This window comes from Scyliorhinus torazame, chromosome 3 (assembly GCF_047496885.1).
Source record: "Scyliorhinus torazame isolate Kashiwa2021f chromosome 3, sScyTor2.1, whole genome shotgun sequence".
Lineage (NCBI taxonomy): Eukaryota > Metazoa > Chordata > Chondrichthyes > Carcharhiniformes > Scyliorhinidae > Scyliorhinus > Scyliorhinus torazame.
Genome location: NC_092709.1, coordinates 152,011,700 through 152,032,802, shown reverse-complemented (window position 1 = coordinate 152,032,802; position 21,103 = coordinate 152,011,700). Strand labels below are relative to the sequence as shown.

Genomic DNA, 21,103 nt, shown 5'->3' with positions numbered 1-21,103 from the left:
AATCAGAACAGTGGCACCACAACTGGCTCTGTTGCTCAGCAGGGGAGGGCAAAGTGCCACGTGCCAGTAAGGCTAAAAATAGGTGGATAGTGCAGCTAAACACGTGGCTAAACTGGGAGTGTAGGAGGGAGGGTTTCAGATTTTTGGACCATTGGGATCTCTTCCGGAGCAGGTGGGACCTGTACAAGAAGGACGGGTTGCATCTAAACTAGAGGGGCACTGATATCCTGGCTGGGAGGTTTGCTAGATTCACTCGCGAGGATGGCGGGGGGTGGGAACCAGAATGTGAGCTTATAAGGTGTAATAACTGAAGGGGAAATAGAGAACCAAAATAAAAGAACAACATCACCCTCAGGCAGAGCTCAAAAGGTGACAAGTGTGAAATGGGAGGTGATCAATGCAGGATTGAGGGTGTTGTACCTAAATGCGCCCAGTATATGGAACAAGGTAAATGAACTTGTTGTGCACATTGAAATAAGCCGGTACAATGTTGTGGGCATCATAAAGACGTGGCTGCAAGGGGATCAGGGCTGGGATCTCAATGTCCAAGGATATGTGTCGTATCGAAAGGACAGGCAGATGGGCAAAGAGGGCGGGGTTGCATTGTCAGTAAGGAATGAAGTTAAATCGATAGCAAGGAGCGATTATAGGATCAGAAGGCATAGAATCTCTGTGGGTAGAGTTGAGGAATTGCAGAGGTAAAAAGACCCTGATGGGAGTTCTGTACAGGCTCCCTAGTAGTAGTCAGGATGTGGCGCAGAAAATACATCAGGAGATAGAAAAAGCATGTAAAAAAGGCAAAATTACAATCATCATGAGGGTCTTCAATATGTAGGTGGACTGGGTAAATCAGGTTGGTAGTGGATCCCAAGAAAAGGAATTTGTGGAATGCCTAAGAAATGTTTTTTTGGAGCAGCTTGTGACAGAACCTACTGGGGAACTGGCAATTCTGGATTTGGTGATGGGTAATGAAGCAGACTTACCCTTAGGAGCAGTGACCTCAATATGATAGAATTTACCCTGCAGTTTGAGGGGAAGAAGCTGCAATCAGATGTAACGGTATTACAATTAAATAATGGTAACTACAAACACATGAGGGAGGAGCTGGCCAGAGTTGATTGGAAAAGGAGCCTAGCAGGGAAGACAGTCGAACAGCAATGGCAGGAATTTTTATGGGTGATTAGGTAGAAACAGCAGAAATTCATCCCAAGGAGGAGGAAATATGCTAAGGGAGGACAAGGCATCGATGGCTGACGAGGAAAGTCAAGGACAGCATAAAAGCTAAAGAAAAGCATACAAAGTGGCGAGACTTAGTGGGAAGCCAGAGGATTGGGAAGCCTTTAAAAACGAGCAGAGGACAACTAAAAAAGCAATAAGGGGGGCGAAGATGAAGTAAAGAGTGCAAGCTAGCTAGTAATTTAAAGGAAGATAGGAAGACTTTTTTTCAATATATAAAAGGTAAGAGAGAGGCAAAAATAGACATTGGACCGCTGGAAAGTAATAATGTGGCTGGAGAAGTAATGATAGGAAACAAAGAAATGGCAGACGAACTGAATAGTTACTTTGCATCAGTCTTCACGGTGGAAGACACCAGTGGGATGCAAGAGCTCCGGGAGAACCAGGGGGCAGAGGTGAGTGCAGTGCCCATTACTAAGGAGAAGGTTCTGGGGAAACTGAAAGGTCTGAAGGTGGATAAATCACCTAGACCAGATGGACTACACCCCAGGGTTCTAAATGAGATAGCTGAGGAAACTGGAGACATTGGTGATCTTGCAGGAATCACTGGAGACAGGGAGGGTCCCAGATGACTGGAAAGTGGCGAATGTAACACCCCTGTTTAAGAAGGGAGGGAGGCAGAAGACGGGATATTATAGGCCAGTTAGCTTGACTTTGTTCATTGGTAAGATTTTAGAGTCCATTATTAAAGATGAGATTGCGGAGTATTTGGAAGTGCATGATAAAATAGGACTGAGTCAGCACGGCTTTGTCAAGGGGAGGTCATGTCTGATAAATCTGTTAGAGTTCTTTGAGGAAGTAACAAGGATGTTAGACAAAGGAGAACCAGTGGACGTGATTTATTTAGGTTTCCAGAAGGCCTTTCACAAGGTGCCACATAAGAGACTGTTAAATAAGTTAAGAGTCCATGGTGTTAAAGGGTAAGATCCTAGCATGGATAAAGGATTGGCTGACTGGCAGAAGGCAGAGTGGGGATAAAGGGGTCTTTTTCAGGTTGACTAGTGGTGTACCTTGGGGGTCTGTGCTGGGACCACAACTTTTCACAATATACATTAATGATCTGGAGGAAGGAACTGAAGGCACTGTTGCTAAGTTTGCAGATGATACAAAGATCTGTAGCGGGACAGGTAGTATTGAGGAAGCAGGCGGGCTGCAGAGGATTTGGACAGGCTAGGAGAGTGGGCAAAGAAGCGGCAGAGGGAATACAATGTGGAAAAGTGTGAGGTTATGCACTTTGGAAGGAGAAATGGAGGCATAGACTATTTTCTGAATCGGAAGATGCTGAGGAAATCAGAAGCACAAAGGGACTTGGGAGTCCTTGTTCACGATTCTCTTAAGGTTAACGTGTAGGTTCAGTCGGCAGTTAGGAAGGCAAATGCAATGTTAGCATTCATGTCGAGAGGGGTAGAATACAAGACCAGGGATGTACTTCTGAGGCTATACAAGGCTCTGGTTAGACCCTATTTGGAGTATTGTGAGCAGTTTTGGGCCCCGTATCTAAGGAAGGATGTGCAGGCCTTGGAAAGGGTTCAGAGGAGTTCACAGGAATGATCCCCGGAATGAAGAGCTTGTCGTATGAGGAACGGTTGAGGACTCTGGATCTGTACTCGTTCAGTTTAGAAAGATATGGGGGGGATCTTATTGAAACTTACAGGATACTGCGTGGCCTGGACAGAGTGGACGTGGAGAGGATGTTTCCACTTGAGGAAAAATTAGAACCAGAGGACACAGCCTCAGACTAAAGGGACGATCTTTTAGAACAGAAATGAGGAGGAGTTTCTTCAGCCAGAGGATGGTGAATCTGTGGAACTCTTTGTCGCAGAAGGCTGTGGAGGCCAAGTCGCTGAATGTCTTTAAGATAGATAGATAGGTTCTTGATTAATAAGGGGATCAGGGGTTTTGGGGCGAAGGCAGCAGAATGAGGATGAGAAAAATATCAGCTGTGATTGAATGGCGGAGCAGACTCGATGGGCCGAGTGGCCTAATTCTGCTCCTTTGTCTTATGGTCTTATGGAGAAGGCAGGGAGGAGGACTTTTTTAAAAAATCAACCAAAAACCCACCTTGTTGATTTTGGATAAAAGGTCCGACCTGAGAGAAGCTATAACAACAAGAATTATGTTTTTCAGTGTTGGGGGTTCCTTTGTCGGATGATCAGGCGCAGGCAAATGCCAAAGCTTGACTGGCTGCATCAGTATTTTCTCTTCTAAACAGGGTAGTGCCCTGATGAAAAACAACAGCAGTTGAGATTGGCAAAATTAGGGCCAGAACCATGGAATTCCCACAGTGCAGAGGGAGACCATTCGACTCTGCACCGATCCTCTGAAAGAGCACCCCAGCTAGGCCCACTCCCCCGCCCTATCCCCAGAACTCCACCTCACCTGTGCAACTTTGAACACGAAGAGCAATTTAGCATAGCCAATCCACCTAACCTGCACATCTTTGGACTATGGGAGGAAACCGGAGCTCCCGGAGGAAACCCACGCAGACATGGGAGAAAGTGCAAACTCCACACAGTCACCCAAGACCGGAATTGAACCTGGGTCCCTGGCGCTGTGAGACAACTGCACCATCATGCCGCCCTAGAAAAAGATAACAATAGAAGTTACGTAAAGCTTTGGCACTAAATTGACCAGGAAAATGTTAAGTTTTGTTCATCAAAACATAAATAATGTTGCTCTAAGCAGGTGCTCAGAAAAGGCGCGCTTTCATATCATGTCACCAAGCCCCCCCCCCCCCCCCCCCACCACCACCACCATGCTCCATTATTAAGTGTTATTTATGACTGAGGTCAATTTTTGATCTCTCAAGGAAACAAGAAATGGGGAGTGAACAGAAAAATTGAATTGAGGCAGAAGGTCAGCTCTGTTTATATTGAATGGCAGAGCAGGGGTTGGAGGGGCCACATGATCGACTGCTGCTTGCATTTCATATTTTCTATTGTCCCCTTTAGTAAGGTAATCCAGAAAAAGTTAATTCGCCTGTAATTTACTATGTGTTGAAAATATTCTATAGAATTCATGGCTCCAGATAGACATATAGGAGATGTAAGCATATTAAAGAATTTGAAGAAAGTGTCAGAATTTGGAATCAAAGCGATGTGGGGCCATGCATAACCAAATGGAATGACAAACTCTTGGGCTACGTGGCCTCTCTGTTTCTTGATTATTATTTTTTTGTTTCATTCACGGGATGTGAGCATTACTTCCATTTATTCACCTTCTCTAATTTACTTTGAGAAGGTGCCATCACCTTCAATACAACTGTGTGTCTTGCTGGGATCTTTCAGAAGGCCGTTAATAGTTAACCATCTTGCTCTGGGTCTGGAGTCACAAGACGGCCTGGCTAGGTATAGACAGCAGATTTCCATCCCTAAAGAACATTAGTGAACCAATTAGATTTTTACAACGATACAGTAGTTTTATGGTCACCACTGATGGGAGTTTCCTATGAATTTAGCTTAATTTAATTTTCTTGTTGCTCCCATGATCGGATTTCAGCACAAATGTACTTTGCTTTTGCCGTTAACTAGTACCATGGTGACCTACAGCAAAGTAATATTTTCAACTGATTGGTAATGAAACCGTTTTTTTATATCATTTTTTGAATGGTGTCAAAGCAACCCTAAGTCTTTTTAGTAGAGACTTGGGTTAGCATTTGTCCAGCAGTTTGCATTCAAAGCATAGAAGTGTTTTCTATTAATGTATATCTATGTTAATCTGATATATTACTTGTATTTATATGGAATTTTTAATGTAATAAAACTTATGAAGGGGCATCACAGAAATTATATAAAACAAAATTTGACACAGCCACATAGATGATACTGTAGGGCAGCTGACCGTAAGCTTTACGGTAGCATTGTGGATAGCACAATTGCTTCACAGCTCCAGGGACCCAGGTTCGATTCCGGCTTGGGTCACTGTCTGTGCGGAGTCTGCACATCCTCCCCGTGTGTGCGTGGTTTTTCTCCGGGTGCTCCGGTTTCCTCCCACAGTCCAAAGATGTGCAGGTTAGGTGGATTGGCCATGATAAATTGCCCTTGGTGTCCAAAATTGCCCTTAGTGTTAGGTGGGGTTACTGGGTTGTGGGGAGAGGGTGGAGGTGTTGACCTTGGGTAGGGTGCTCTTTCCAAGAGCCGGTGCAGACTCGATGGGCCAAGTGGCCTCCTTCTGCACTGTAAATTCTATGATCAAAGAGTTTAGTTTTAATGAGCCTCTTAAAGGTGAAAAGTGAGTAGAGGCAAAGAAATATAAAGAGTGTATTGCATCCAGAGCTTGGGGCCGAGGTAGGTGAAGGCATAGCCTCACAGAACAATAAAAAAATCAGGGATACTCAGGCCAGAATTAAAGGAACACAGATAACTTTGAGGATTGTGCAGTTGCAGGAAATTACAGAGCTAAGGAGAAGCAAGACCATGGAGGTATTTGAAAACTAGAATAATATGTTAAAATCGAGGTGCTGGTTAATTGTGAACAAATATAAACCAATGAGCACAGAGCTGATAGGTGGACAGGACTTGTTGTGAGTTAAGACACGGCAGCAGAATTTTGTATACCCATTTCACAGTGAGAAAATGGGCGTTGACCATGTGTGTATGTTTTAGCGGCAAAGTACACTTCTTGTATATTAATTACATATTGTGTAAATTAATTGTTTTGACTGATGTAGGTCACCTAATTTTGGTCATCTTAGAATTGAAAACTGATTGGGATTTAGAACAGCACAATCATTTTTGGGATTTTCTGAGATTGCCCATTGTGGTACGGCTGACGCAGCAAAGGAGCATTATGGTGTTAGAAGCATGTTACTAGCATCCAGTGAAAAGCCTTTTGGAGTTTTTAGCAACTTGTTGATCAATTCATTTCTTGTGGCTACAATTTTGAAATTTCAGGAGCAAACCACTCCTCAGCCTGCATAGCTTCATCGCTGGCTGATCCCACTTTGCTGGTGCAAGCAACATCTTTTCAAAGTGTTATGATCCCAGTTGATATAATTAGACGGAAGATTTGAGAATGGAACCCTGGCTCAAATAGTCGTAACTTTCTTTTATAAAACTTGGAGGAACAGTGTCACAGGATCGCTAATTAGTTTTAACAACAAGAAATAAACATTTATTAAATGTGAAAAAATTGGATATGATACAATTAGATATGATGCGACATGGTAGTACAGTGATTAGCACTGTTGCTTCACAGCGGCAGCAGGTTCGATTCCAGGCTTGGGTCACTGTCTGTGCGGAATCTGCACGTTCTCACCGTCTCTGCATTAGTTTCCTCTGGGTGCTCCAGTTTCCTTCCACAAGTCCCAAACGTGTGAGGTGAATTGGACATTCTGAATTCTCCCTCAGTGCACCCGAAAAGGTGCCATTGTGTGGCCACCACAGGATTTTCATAGTAACTTCATTGTAATGTTAATGTAAGCCTACTTGTGACACTAATAATGATTATTATAATTATATTCCTTTACACCCCTTTTCTTAATTACACACAGATTTTAGAATTAATACGGACTACAAAGTACATCATAAACTACAGTGGCCTCATTAACACAAAGTCACTTTAAGCGCACAGATTGGTCGTGGTCCAATACAAATGCTCCGCTCTGAACCCAAGCTAGTGCCTATGAATTTTACCTCATAATTCCCTTCCCGCCAGATGATTGTCACATGAGAGTTTCCAAATTCCACTCCCAAAAATACCTTTTAAAATCTTATTTCACAATAATGCTTTCCGTTAGCAGTTTGCATTCCAAACTCCAGGCCAGGTTTTTTTTACAAATTATTAAACAAAATTTCTGCTCCACTTTTAACAGCACCTCCAGTCTAGGTTTTAACACAGCCCCCTTTAGAATATCTTTGGCTTGACTGCTGGACAAACTTCACAATTGCTTTAACTCTCAGACTGTATTAAAGTAGCATCAATGATGTACCTCTGAAGTCGTGAACACAGCCCAGTCCATCACACGTTCCCGGCTCCCATCCATTGACTCTGTCTATACCTCCTGTGCCTTGGGACAGCGGGCAGCATAATCAAAGACCCCTCCCACCCAGCTGATTTGCTCTTCCTACTTTGTCCATTGGGCAGGAGATACAAAAGTCTGAGAACACGCACTAACAGATTCAAAAACGGCTTCTTCCCCACTGTTACCAGACTCCTAAACGACCCTCTTATGAACTGCTCTGATCTCTTCACACACCTTCTCTACTGAGTAGCACTACACTCCTGTATGCTTCACCCAATGCCTGGGTCTATGTATTTACATTGTGTATTTATGTTTGCTCTGTTTTTTTCATGTATGGAATGATCTGTCTGAACTGTATGCAGAACAATACTTTTCACTCTACCTCTGTACACGTGATAAACAAACAAATCTGCTTTCCCACTCTAATTCTGGTTACTGCAATTGCCTTTTTAACTCAGAACACTTTGTTTACTCTTCCTTGAATTCTTCTGAACAATACCTTGGTCACTTCTCTTCAGTCGCTTTAAGACATTCTATCTTTCCCAATTCCTTGGTTATCTGGACAGTAACTGATTCTTTAGGAGGCCTGCTTCTTTGCGGCTCCCTTCCTGTCCAGTCTTCTGGCAGAGTTGAAAGATGTTCAATCCTCCTGTCCTGTCTTCAACTGCGATATAGCCAGCTAAAGCTTAAAAACGTCTCTACCTTGCAAGGCCTCCAGTTGCTATGCAACCAGTGCTACAGTTATTCTTCATGCCTTAACCCTCTCGAAGCACAATAGAATTACAGTTAGAACTGAACCAACCCCACACATAGAAAAAACACCTTTGTCCAGCATGAATCTAACTATAGGTTTTGCCCTTCCTCGCACACAAACATTAAATTGAACATACTTAAAACTGTACCTTATTTCTACTGTTCATAATATAAAAATTAATCCCTTAAAAAACCTTTGTTTTCCTAACCAAAAGTAATAATCTCTGTAGGAGCTCACCTGAAAAAGGCAAATTAGACTGACATTGGGAAATTTGGCAGGGTGATTACTAACTTGGTTAACTGAGAATGAAATTGTGCCTCATCAAAAATGTAGCTATAAAACCACTGAGAAAAATCTGGATCACATATTGATGGAGTATAGAAAATTGTGATAAGAGTAAAATACTGCGGATGCTGGAAATCTGAAATAAAAACAGAAAATTCTGGATAAACCCAGCAGGTCTTGCAGCATCTGTGGAGAGTGTGAAACAGAGTTAACATTTCCAGTCCGTAGGACCTGTTGGAATATTGTGATCAGGAATAGAATTCTAAACTCAACATTCAGATCCAAATCAATATCTAATGTATGCCACAATTTTATTGTTTCACAGATCAAGGAGTCAACCACCTGTGACTAAACAAGGACGCAAACGTGAAGCGAGTCCAGGAGAACGAAGAAGGGGACAACATAAAATTGAAGTGCCACCAAAAAGAACAAGGCGATAACTGAGAATGCTCGATGTTGCTATTCTGACTCAAAATTGTTACGCTATCGTGTACATTGTATATTATAAATTAAGTTATATTTGTTGTAGTAACGTAAGGGAAACGTGAAGTCAGTATTGATAGGTTAAGTCTGTTTTTACTGTACTTAAAATTCTGTGTTATATGTGGGAAATGGTAACAAAAATGTTGACGTGCTTTTACCTGTTGTAACTTGCAATTTTAAAGTACGAAGTTTTCATTCTATGAATGTATTTTATTTTTACCAAATCCTATTTAATTGATAAATTGTTTGCTGAGACTAAGCAACTGAGGGATGCAACTATTCACAATATAATACTGTACATTGATAGGCATCTCTTGGAAATGTTCCATATGTTACATCCTTGGAATGGGTGACCAAAATATTTTGTATTGAAGTAAAACTTATTGAGCATGTACAAATGGTTTATAATAAAAAGTACTTGTTTATATCATGCCTTATCATGCAGAGACACCTGGAAACACTTCACACCATGAAATAATTTCAAGGTGCATTGATGCTAATTAGGCAAAGACTGTATTGAGGTTTCATTTTAATGCATCGTATAATGTTTTGAAAACTTGTGTAATATGTGGTACTATGTGAACACTTTGTCCATCATGTTCTAGACATCTTTGTTAAACATGTGAACTTATTTTTTATAAAAAACAACACCAAGATAGTCATTAATGTTGGGAGCTTCTTATCTCGATCTGATATGCATTTTCCAATCTCCATGGTTCTCTCATCAAATAACTAAGTTCTGACTTTGTGATGTGAATACAAAACAGTAATTTTCAAGAGAAAAGGGCAGTCTGAGCTGACCGGTCTTTCAAAATTCCACAGATCTCTCGACAAACAAAAGTAAACTTGTTAACAGCAATTAGGCTTTGTGCTCTCCAAATATTAGAATCTAAATGCATGCATGTAACCACGCTTGTTATGCAAATGAATTGGCAAAAAGATTTTCAGTGAGAATAAGCATCACGGTATTCGAAAGTGCTGTTTAGAATTATTGAAGTCCTACTGTGCGGAAGGAGGCCTTTCGGCCCTTCGAATCCTACAAGAGCCCCTCAGCCCTACTACCCTGGATTAACCCCATAAACTAACCTGTACATCCCTGGACCCCAAGGGAAAATTTAGCATAGCCAATCCACCTAACCTGCACATCTTTGGACTGTGGGAGGAAACCGGAGCACCTGGAGGAAATCCACGCAGACAACGGAGAGAAAGTGCAAACTCCGCACTCGCCCAATGTCGGAATTGAACCTGGCTCCCTGGTGCTGTGAGACAGCATTGCTAACCACCATGCCACCCTATCAAGCATTCCCAGGGCAGATGCAGCCAGGGTTAGGTACAGAATAAAACATCCTGCCACACTGTCCCCATTAATCACACCCAGGGCAGAAACTGCATTGGGGGGGGGGAGAGGAGGAGAGAAAGAACACCGAGCAAAGCTCTGCCTATACGGTCCCCTTCAAACACTCCCAAGACTCCGCATAGGTCAAACATAGAGTAAAGCCCCTCTACACTGTCCCATATCAAACAATACCAGGACAGGTACAGCATACGGAATAGATAGAGAGTAAAGCTCCCTTTACGCTGTTTACCCCCCACCCACCCAATCAAACAGGTACAGCGCACGGTAAGATTTAGAGTGAAGCTCTCCTTACACTCTGCACCAAACGCTCCCAGAACATGTACAACACAGGTTTAGATAGACTAAAGCTCCTGCTACACTGTCCTCCTCAAACACTCCCAGGACAGGTACACCACAGGGTTAGATTGCCAAAAGCTGCCACTACACTAGTCCCATCAAGTACTTCCAGGACAGGGACATCGAGGGATTAGATTGCGTAATGATCGTTCTGCACTTTTTCTTCTATCCCCTCCTCCAACAAACACTCCAAGGACATGTTTTAGCACAGGATCAGATACAGAATAAAGCCCCGCTGCACTATCCTCCATCAAAAACACCCAGGACAGGTACAGATTGAGCAGTGTTTTTCAAACTTTTTTGCCCGGTATCCGTTTTTGCCAACTGACCATCCCTCGGGACCCACGCTGGCTGACCTTTGCGGTCCACCATTTTCACTTCCCTTCAATGTGACATGTGAGTTAATTTCTAGCACCAATGGTTCTATCATCTCTGCACAAAATCCACCATTTCTGACCATCTGTGCGGTTGGAAAATGGGTACTGGGAAATTTGGTCCCTATTCCCGAGCTCTAATTGCACAGATTTACGATGAACAGATGCCAGACTGTCTCCGATCCCCAGCTCCCAGCAGACAGAACTTAATTTAAACCCAGGTCTTACAGCTGAATGCCACTGACCAATAAACTATAAAGCCAGGTCCCTCCCACTGCAATGGTTTCAAGTTGAGGTCAGTCTCTCGATGGGAAAATCGAGACACGAGGAGGTTCACAAAAGTACCAGCTTTAAACATCCAACATCTGGTCAAACATCAGCAACGTTCCCCTGCCATTTTACCTTTAATAGTGATGCATAGGGGGCAGTGAGTACCCTCCCTCCTGACTCCAAACTTTGACCTTAACCACAGGCCAAGTTCAGTTTGTAGGAGCAGCCCATTCACATTTTTCACTTTATGCAATACAAAATAACAAGAAAGAGTAAACAAAGTTACATATATAAAAAAACAAACACAAGTTCGTGCAGTGGTTAGCACTGCTGCTTCATGTTGCCAAGAACATGGGTTCGTTCCCAGCACCGGGTCACTGTCCATGTGGAGCTTGCATATTCTCCCCATGTCTGCATGGGTCCTCACCCCCACAATCCACAAATGTGCAGGGTAGGTGAATTGGCCACAAATTGCCCCTTAATTGGAAAAAAAACCATAAAACCTAACCCCTGCCCCACCTACCCTTCTCCCCCCTTAACAAATGATGACCAATTCCTTGAAATAAACAACAAAAGGCTGCCATCTCCGGTAGAACCTTTCAATTGTTCCCCTCACGGAACTTGACTTCCTCGGGGTTTAAAAACTCCATCTGATCTCCCAGCCACACTGAGACACTGGATGGAGGTGGCAACCTCCATCCCAGCTGCACTCGCCTCCAGATAATCAGTGAAGCAAAGGCCAGGACATTGGCCCCTGCGCCCTTCTGCAGTCCAGCGAGTCTGACACTCCAAAAATGGCCACTAAAAGACGGCTCCAGCTCAATTTTCTGAATTGCTGACATGATGCTCAAGAAGGAGACCCCAAATCCCATGAGCTTAAGAAGACCAGAATATGTGTGCGTGGTTAGCCGGACTTCTTGAATAGCACTCGCACTCCTCCATCCCTGTAAAGAAACAACTTATTCTGGACTTGGTCAAGTGCGCCCTAAAAACTACCTTAAGTGCGATCAAACCAAGCCTCGTGCATGAGGATGTGGAGTTCACCCTGTGAGGGGCCTCATTCCACACCTTGTCACCTAATATGGGCCCCTCGAATCTTCTGATAAATCCATAAATACTGGGAGTGCTCCCCTCCTTCAACCCTGCGAGCGAAAGAACCCTCTCCATTAAAGATGTTGGCGGTGCCACGGGGAATGTCAGGAAAATCAATTTCGCAAAGTTGGAACTTGAAGGTGTGAATGAATCTGCACCCAGGAGCCCAAACTTTTCTGTCAAATTTCCCTGGTCTGGCAGACCACTTTTCCAGAAACAAATCACCCACTCTTTCCAGCCCCTTTCACTCTTGAACATGGCCTCTAATCTATTTATTTAATGGCTATACCAGTATTTAAAAGGAAGCTGATTATGTAACAGCTGTTTACAGAACATGTTAATCATCTGGATGTAGGGATCAAATGCAATATTTACAAATTAACACAAGGTTAGTTGGGAATGTGTGTTGTCAGAAAAATGCAAAGTGGCTTCAAGAGGATTTGGGCAGACTTAATGAGTGTGCAAGAACATGGTGGATGTAATATAACATGGAAAAATTAGGCTATCCACTTTGGTAGGAGGAACAGATGCACAGAATATTTCTTAAATTGCAAGAGATTAGAAAGTGTAGATGCACGCAAGGACCTAGGTGTCCTCGTCAATAAGTCACTGAAGGCTATCATGCAGGTGCAGCAGGCAATTCGGAAAGCGAATGGTATGTTGGCCTCTACTGTTGAATGGCCTACTCCTATGTTCCTAATACCAGCATGAGGGTTTTCTTGTAAGGAGTTTAACGGCTTCTGTCTTGCTGTGCAGAAAATTAGCAATAGTTTTTCATGGAGTTTGAGTACAGGAATAGTGAAGTCTTGCTTAAATTGTATGGAACTTTGGTTAGACCGCAGTTTTGGGCTCCTTACCTTGGGAAGGATATTGCCACATATGGAGTGTAACAAAGGTTCACCAGACTTTGTCTTACTTTGGGATGGCAGGACTGGCCCAAGTAGAGAGATTGGGGGAACTGGGCCTGTATTTTCTAAAGTTTTAATGAATGAGGAGCGATCTGATTGAAACCTACAAAATACTTAAAAGGACAGATAAAGTAACTGTAGATAAGATGTTCCCCCGGTTGGGAGAGTCTAGGACCAGACGATACAATTTCAAAATGAAGCGGAAACCACTTAGGACTCAGATGAGGGCTTGAATTTCTTTAGGTAGCTGGGCCGATTCTCCACCATCCGGAGAGTTAGCAAGCAACATATATCCGCTGACTCCAGTGGGGCTGCTGCTCTTTTGCACTCTAATGAGCAGTGATTGGCAGCAGACAAGACTTCCGTCCATCATGGGGAGGATGACCTGTTTTGAAGAGCTGCCACCCAATCAGATTGGCTGACATCTCCCCAGGCACAGCAGCAACATACCTGGACATGAAGGCCAGGTAAGTGGTAGGGTCCCAGTGAGGGGAGGGTCATGTACACCTGGGAGGTCACAAGGGGTCCGGTTAGGGTTCCAGGGGATAGACCAGGGGGGGCGAGGCAGGTCCAGAGGTCTTTGGGTCATTAAGCGAGGGTTTCCTGTCCAAGATGTAGTTTTTTTTCATTTTTATATTTCCCTTTCAGTCAGCAGCCTAAAAATTGAGTTTGGGCAGGAAAAGGCCCTTAAGTGGCCACATAAGGGTCTTAATTGGGACAAGGGCGAGCTTGACCTCCAAGGCCCTGCCTGCCCCACTTTAAAATTGCTTTCCAGTCAGGACAGACGGATTTGGCAAGGCAAGGCAGGCTCAATGGGCTAAATGACCTACTACTCTTATATTTCTAATGTCAGTGTGGGATTTCTAGTATGGAGTTTAATGTCTCTTTTTGTACAGAAAATTAGAACGTTTTTTTCTTATTATATTAAATGTCTTGGATCTTTGCATTCTGTTTCCATCACACCAACCTCCTCTACTAGAGCTGTTCCTTCATAAGATCACAGCCTGGCCACCCTACATTGGAGGTCCCATTAACCTTTAAAACAAATTGTAAGAATTTACAAAGTTGTAAATCTTCGCTCTCACAAGTCTTATATCTCTGAAAGACATTTATTTGATACGATTTGTCAGAAAGGAAATATTAATACTTTAATAGGTTGATTTTTTAGAAGCATTTTATTTGGCCTTTGTTAGTAATACAAAAGTGAACATAAGATTGTTTTTTGACAACTGAAAAGCAATTAAATTAGCATTTGATTTATTGTATTATAAGTATAGATGCACTAAAATACACTTCATAGTTTTTCGGTGTACACCATGAAGTTGATTGTCTTCACCATACACATTTTCTCAATGATTTTGGCCCATACCTTAGTACATGACATGGAAATTGGTATATGGCTGATGCATCATTGAGGTAGTTTCAGTAAACTGTATGGATGTGTTTCTTGGATTGACTGCTGGTCTAGGCAGTCGTCTAGTGTGGTCAATGGTTGCATAAGTTACGTCGTTATTTTCTTTCCAAAAATCTCTAGAGTCCAAATCCTACACAATGAGAATAGGGGCGATTTAATGGGACATTAAAATTTTTTTACATATCACATGCCAATCGACAGTGCAGAAAACATGTGAAAATATCATTTATTATATTAAACTTGAAGAATGGACATGTGATTGGCAAATGTATTTCAACTTGTATTACATTTTGGTAAGGAAAAGTTCAAGTCACATATTGAAAAATAGGAATTTAAATAGAACAGAGAAGCAAAGGGATTTGAGAACAAATATGTAAATCACTAAACAATCATGACACCGGTCAATGAAACATAAACACAAACCAAGCACTCCGGTTTGGCCAGAGGGATAGAATTGATAAATACAGAAGTCATGCTGAACTTGCATAGAACTTTGGTTAGATCACAGTTGCAGTACTCTTGTCGTCCAGCTACCATGTTGGAAAGAAAAAAAGATAGTGGCCGCGATTCTCAAGCCCTATGGCACTCTCGCTCAAGCAAACCGAAGCCAGTGAACAGCGGGAGAGGCCGAAAACAAGAACCACACCATGCGCCAAACAGTGTGCGATGCAACTGCCCCGCTGCCATAGGTGAAATCGCGATCTCGCCGCAGTGTGGCAAGAAACCAATTATCACCACTTAAGCCCAATTTCAATACAATTACTGGGAGGGACCCCATATCCAATGGCCTCCCATCATTCATCGGCCTCCCCAGCAAGTGCTCACGCTGGCGCCAATTAGTATACCTTTTGAAAAACGTGAACCTGGCGGAAGGGCTTCTGCAGGGAGCCGAGGAGGTGAGTAGCCATCTTTGCTCACAGGCAAACAGCACGGGGGCACTGGCCTTGTTGGGAGGGTGGAGGACCCTAGGCTGAGGGGGAGCACCCTCCGGAAGGGTGGGCTGCCATCGGAGGTGTGGAGAGGGAGGTGCTAGAGGGAGAAACCGTACGCGGCACCAGCATGCCAACCTCTGGATTATGTGTACCCATTCTGGATGCAACACTAGGCACTGCCCACCTGCCCCACTGACCACCAATAACCCCCACAGATTGCCGAGGCCTCTGGCCATGCGGCTGAAGGATAGTGCTAATGAAATTGTGGTTAAGTGAGCACTTCACGCAACCCAAATGGATTCCCATGGGTGGGCGGGCCATGTAGCATGTGGGAGTCATTGTCTAGCATCCCAATCACACCTTGATGCATGGACACTGTGCTTGAACACTGCAGGGGCAACATCACACACACAGCAGCCAACATCTGAACACCCTGGAACCAGTTGAGGAACACTAGGATGGAGGGGAGGTTGGTGCCAGCACTGCTGTGTGGAAACCATGCGTTTAAGCCGGGGAAGACGGATAATTTGTATAGGAGGCGGAGAGAGGTTTATATCTGGAGGAGAGGTTTCCAAGTCTGGAAGAGCTGTGGAAGAGGGTGGAGTTGCCAAAGGGAAGTGAGTTCAGGTAGAGGTAAGTGAGGGATTTTGCGCGGAAGGAATGGAGAGGCTTTCCCAAGCTGCCGGAGTATACTCTGTTGGAGCGGTTGCTGCTCCCGGATGTGGAAGGGGAGGGCAGGATTGGGGATATCTATGGGTGGCTGGGGAAGCAACAGGGAGCGCAGATGGTGAGGATTCAAGAGGAATGGGAGGAGGAGCTGGGGGGGGGGGGGGGGGGATGGAGATAGGAGAGGAGTGTGGAGTGAGGCGATGCGTTGGGTAAATATGACCTCCTCGTGTACAAGGATGAGTTTGATTCAATTTAAGATGATGCATAGGGTACATATGACTCGGGCGACGATGAGTGGGTTCTTCCGGAGGTGGCCGATGAGTGTGAGAAGCAAATCAGCACACGTTCTGGTGCTGCGTGAAATTGGAGAGATACTGGAAAGTGGGTGTTCAGGACACTGTCAAAACTTGTGTGGGTAGAGGCCAGGCCGGACCCAATTGTGGTGATCTTTGGGGTATCGCAAATGCCGGAGCTGATGGAGGGGTGGAGGGCAGATGTTGTGGCCTTTGCCTCTCTAGTGGCCCAGCGAAGGATTCTGTTGGATTGGAAGTTAACAACGCCACTGGGGGGGGGGGGGGGGGGGGGGTGGCAGCCTGACTGGGAGACCTGTACACTTTCTCCCGCTGGAAATGATCAAGTTCGAATTGGGTCAGTGAAGGACTTTGAGATATGGTGAGGACTGTTCATTTGTTTAAATGTATTTTATTAGAAATATTTATCAAAACAGGTTACAACAAATAAACACCCCGGGAATCATAGTTCCCAGCAATCAGCTAAACAGTCTGTACAAACGTTTTCCCCTGTTCCACCCCACCCCCCCTTCCTTCCTTAGATACAGGGCCCAAAACTGTTCACAATACTCCAAATGGGGTCTGACCAGAGCCTTATACAGCCTCAGAAGTACAACCCTGCTCTTCTATTCTAGCCCTCTCGACATGAATGCTAACATTGCATTTACCTTCTTAACTGCCTACTGAACCTGCACGTTAACCTTAAGAGAATTGTGAACAAGGACTCCCAAGTCCTTTTGTGTTTCTGACTTCCTAAGCATTTCCCCATTTAGAAAATAATCTATGCCTCCATTTCATCTTCCAAAGTGCATAACCTCACACCTTTCCACATTGTATTCCATCTGCCACTTCTTTGCCCACTCTCCTAGCCTGTCCAAGTCCTTCTGCAGCCCGACTGCTTCCTCAATACTACCTGTCCCGATACAGATCTTTGTATCATCTGCAAACTTAGCAAAAGTGCCTTCAGTTCCTTCTTCCAGATCATTAATGTATATTGTGAAAAGTTGTGGTCCCAGCACCGACCCCTGAGGCACACCACTAGTCACCGGCTGCCATCCAGAAAAAGACTCCTTTATCCCCACTCTCTGCCTTCTGCCAGTCAGCCAATCCTCTATCCATGCCAGGATCTTACCCTTAACACCATGGGCTTTTAACTTATTTAACAGTCTCCTATGTGGCACCGTGTCAAAGGCTTTCTGAAAATCGAAATAAATCACGTCCACTGGTTCTCCTTTGTCTAACTTCCTTGTTACCTCCTCAAAAAACTCTAACAGATTTGCCAAAATCTCGCCTTGCTGAAGCCCAGCTGACTCGGTCCTATTTTATCATGCACTTCCAAGTACTCCGCAATTTCATCTTTAATAATGGACTCTAAAATCTTACCATTGACCAAAGTCAGGCTAACCGTCCTATAATTTCCGATCTTCTGCCTCCCCCACTTCTTAAACAGTGATGTTACTTTAGCAACTTTCCAGTCCTCTGGGACCCTTCCTGCCTCCAATGATTCCTGAAAGATCACCAACAATGCCTCCACAATCTCCTCAGCTATTTCTTTTAGGACGCTGGGGTGTAGTCCATCCAGTCCAGGTGATTTATCCACCTTCAGACCTTTCAGTTTCCGCAGAACCTTCTCCTTAATGATAGTTGCCCTCTGGTTCTCCTGGAGCTCTGGCATCCCACTGGTGTCTTCCACCGTGAAGACTGATGTAAAGTAATATTCAGTTCCTCTGCCATTTCCAGCCCCCAGTGCAGACTGTTCATGACCATGTTTGAGGAATTGCTCATTGCAGGGGCTGGGGGGAAGTAGGGGAGGGGAGGGGGTGAAAAGGTGGGGGGGGGGGGGGGGGGGGGGGGGGAAACCTGCACAATCTGTGAACTGTGAGGCATGGAGAAGGTTTTCAAATTTATTTATGTTTTGCACCTTTGCATGTGTTTGGAATAAAATACATTTTTTTAAAAATCCGAACAGCCAGGGGATGGGACACAGCTCTGGAAACATGTGCACGGCTGGAGGGTGGGTGGGGGGAGATGACTGGAGAGATGGGCCAAGCGTTCGGACGTTGGCCCGTATTGCAGAAGAAAGTGACAGAGGCATCATACTGCTTGTGCCCAAGGGTTTTCTAATGTGTTCCCCACTCCTGATGGTGCCGCCCTACTCACCCCACCATCCCCTCACCCACCTCCTCATCCCTACCTACACCCCCACCCTCTTCCCCCTTCCCCGGCGCCCTCAGTGATCCTCAATGTGCTTGGCCTTCCTTGCTATACCGCTACATCTAGGTGTCTTCCAAGGATATACATCTGAGGTGGAGATGTCCAGCTGCTTACATCGTCCTGATGCCTTCAATGGCCCTGGCGGGCATCCTCAGAGGGCTCTGGCGCCGGAGGGGGCACTTGTTGATGGCACATGCACAGCCGTGCCGCCCTGTCCGTGTGAGACCTCGAGACACGGCTTCATCAGGAAGAGCTGATGGCCACCATCCCCACCCTTCTCCACCTGCTCGATGCACATAGGGCCCTGAGGTTCACCTCGGGATGGAGGGGCAGCTGCTTGAGTACTGGGTGGCCCTGCATCATCTGGCTGTGGCAGCCCTGTTGTCTTCCCGATGTCTGCACGAAAACGGCGACGCCCTCAGTGTTCTCAGTGTCTAGGACAAGCTTCGCAGTGCCTCGGACATTCCCATCTGAGAGTGGGACATGTCCCGCAGCACCTCAACAAGGTCAGCCTGGTACTGGGTAACATTCCTCAGTGAGAGGACATTCTGCCGAGACCCTTAGCCATGGCCGTCACTGACTGTGCCATGCCTTGGACACCCCTCATGCTGGTGATAACATGCACCAAGCTCTCCACTGCAGTCGCCACTCTAGCAGTGTTGGCCTCAGTCCTACACATTGCCGCCACCATCTCCTGCACCCGTAGCCTCTGGGACTCCTCCAAGCGGCTATGGACCTGCTGGAGTGCTTCTGACATCTCCCTCATAATGTCCCGACTGCACCTACATCGTCTCCATCAGCTCCTGGTAATAATGGGGGCTCAGCATCTGGCTGGGACCGAGCTGGGTCCTGGGATTCAGAAAATCTCCGACTGCTGTCTCGCCTGGGGGGTTCCTGTCTCCACATGATGTGCATCACTAGATTGTGCCCCAGAAGCCTTACAAACGTTTCCCATCAAGATATGTGTATCTGGAGGAGGGTGAGAATGACAGCTGTGACGCATCGATCATGTCTTCCTCAGAGCTCTCCTCCAAGGTGTTCTCCTGGGAGGCTTGAGAGGGAGCCACCCATAATGGGCCAGCGCCATTGGCTGGAGGACCTGCGGGAGAATGGACATGTGGTCAGTGGGAGGGATGGGTCAGTCAGTAAGGCAATAACAACTCACGCTTGACATGTTCTCCGGGTGGGGCCCAGTGGATCTCACCTCTGCGGCTTCTACCAACCTCTGCCCTCAGCCACCCCATCACCTCCAGGGTTCCTCGAATGTGGTGAGGATTCTTAAATCCAGTACCGTGCCCCCAGTCTGAGACCTCTCCTGGCGATTGTGTGATAGCAACTCCTTCGGAGACACAGAGAGGGCATCTTAGCCATGCATGGTTCACAGTGGTGGGAGGGGTGTGTGAAGGAAGGGTTGAGAGGGTTGAAGGGAGGGAGGGTTGAAGGGAGGGGGGGTGAAGGGTGAGTTGGGGGACGCATGGAGAGTTGGGAACTGAATGCCCGTGTGGGGGCGGAATGATCTGGGGGTGGGGGTTGTTGGTGTTTACTCACCCATGCTGCCCAGTATAGGTCATTGACCTGTTTATGGCACTGGAGGCCAGTCCCCTGGTCACACTCCCAGAGTTTACAGCCGCCGCCACCTCGTCCCAGGTGGCACTGGCTGTCCTGTGGTTCACCCTCCAGGACACCCGGGGAAATAGGACATCCCTCCTGGCCTCAACCGTATCTTGGAGCCTTGCCAGGTCTGCATCTCCGAATCTTGGGGCCGGTCTTCTTGGCGCCATGGCTGTGAGCTGACTGTGGTTGGCTGTGTAAGAGCCGTTTAAGTGCTGCTCAACCTTGTTAGCGGGGGCGGTGAGCGCGGTCCCAGCGAATCGGCTGCCAAGCCCTCACTTGCAGTGAGAAGCCTGTGGGGCCTCATTAACTGGACCAATTAACGTTGAATAGCATTGCGGACTCGCTGAGCTGAGCACTGGGGAGCTCATGGCAGTTCCTGGTCGCTACAACACTTAGAAATGTTTCCAGAGAATCGCGCCCATAGAGGCACTGGAGGGTGCATTAAAAGACTTATGAGGATGAGACCAGAACTGAGAGGTTATACTTATCAGAAAAGGATAAACAAGCAGGGTCTCTTTTCTCGTGAAATGAGGAGGAATGACCTAATTGAGGTCTTTGGATTTGGGAAATATTTTGATACTGTAGACCAAGTGGGTGCATTTAATCAGGTGCCAGTTGACACTGCATCATCCGGATTCAATTCAGGGCAGGATCTTTCATGGACAGCCTTCCTACCCTGATGCCAACTGAGGCCCTCAAAGAGGCAGCTAATGCCAAGGTCTTACCCCTGCCAAAATGCTGGTATTCAACAAGGAGCAGGTAAGGGACTCACCTTGCGAGAAGCCCGAAAAATAAACCCTGTTGCGGTTAATTGCAGACTTCTGGCAGGGAGGAGGGGCAGGTCTCTTGGCCAAACGCATCCTGCCTGATCATGGGATGATTTTGGGGTGGGGTGGGGAGCTTGCTACCGGAC

The 21,103-nt window shown here is 45.6% G+C and overlaps 2 protein-coding genes across 6 annotated transcripts in view; one reads left to right on the top strand and one right to left on the bottom strand.

Annotated features, from left to right (window-relative positions):
• bod1l1 (biorientation of chromosomes in cell division 1-like 1) overlaps positions 1-9,378 on the top strand; it is an 85,861-nt gene extending 76,483 nt beyond the window's left edge. For 4 of the 5 annotated variants that reach the window (XM_072496392.1, XM_072496391.1, XM_072496394.1 and 1 more), the window contains one exon: positions 8,563-9,378. In XM_072496392.1, the coding sequence (XP_072352493.1) occupies positions 8,563-8,677 (115 nt within the window). In that variant the 3' untranslated portion in view covers positions 8,678-9,378. The remainder of the gene's footprint in view (positions 1-8,562) is intronic. The other variant, XR_011940191.1, reaches the window with a different exon arrangement.
• A 4,835-nt stretch (positions 9,379-14,213) lies between these two features.
• Positions 14,214-21,103, bottom strand: part of LOC140409540 (uncharacterized) — an 81,722-nt gene continuing 74,832 nt past the window's right edge. Inside the window, exon 6 of the mRNA XM_072497930.1 lies at positions 14,214-14,601. Coding sequence (XP_072354031.1) covers positions 14,428-14,601 — 174 coding nt within the window. The 3' untranslated portion in view covers positions 14,214-14,427. The remainder of the gene's footprint in view (positions 14,602-21,103) is intronic.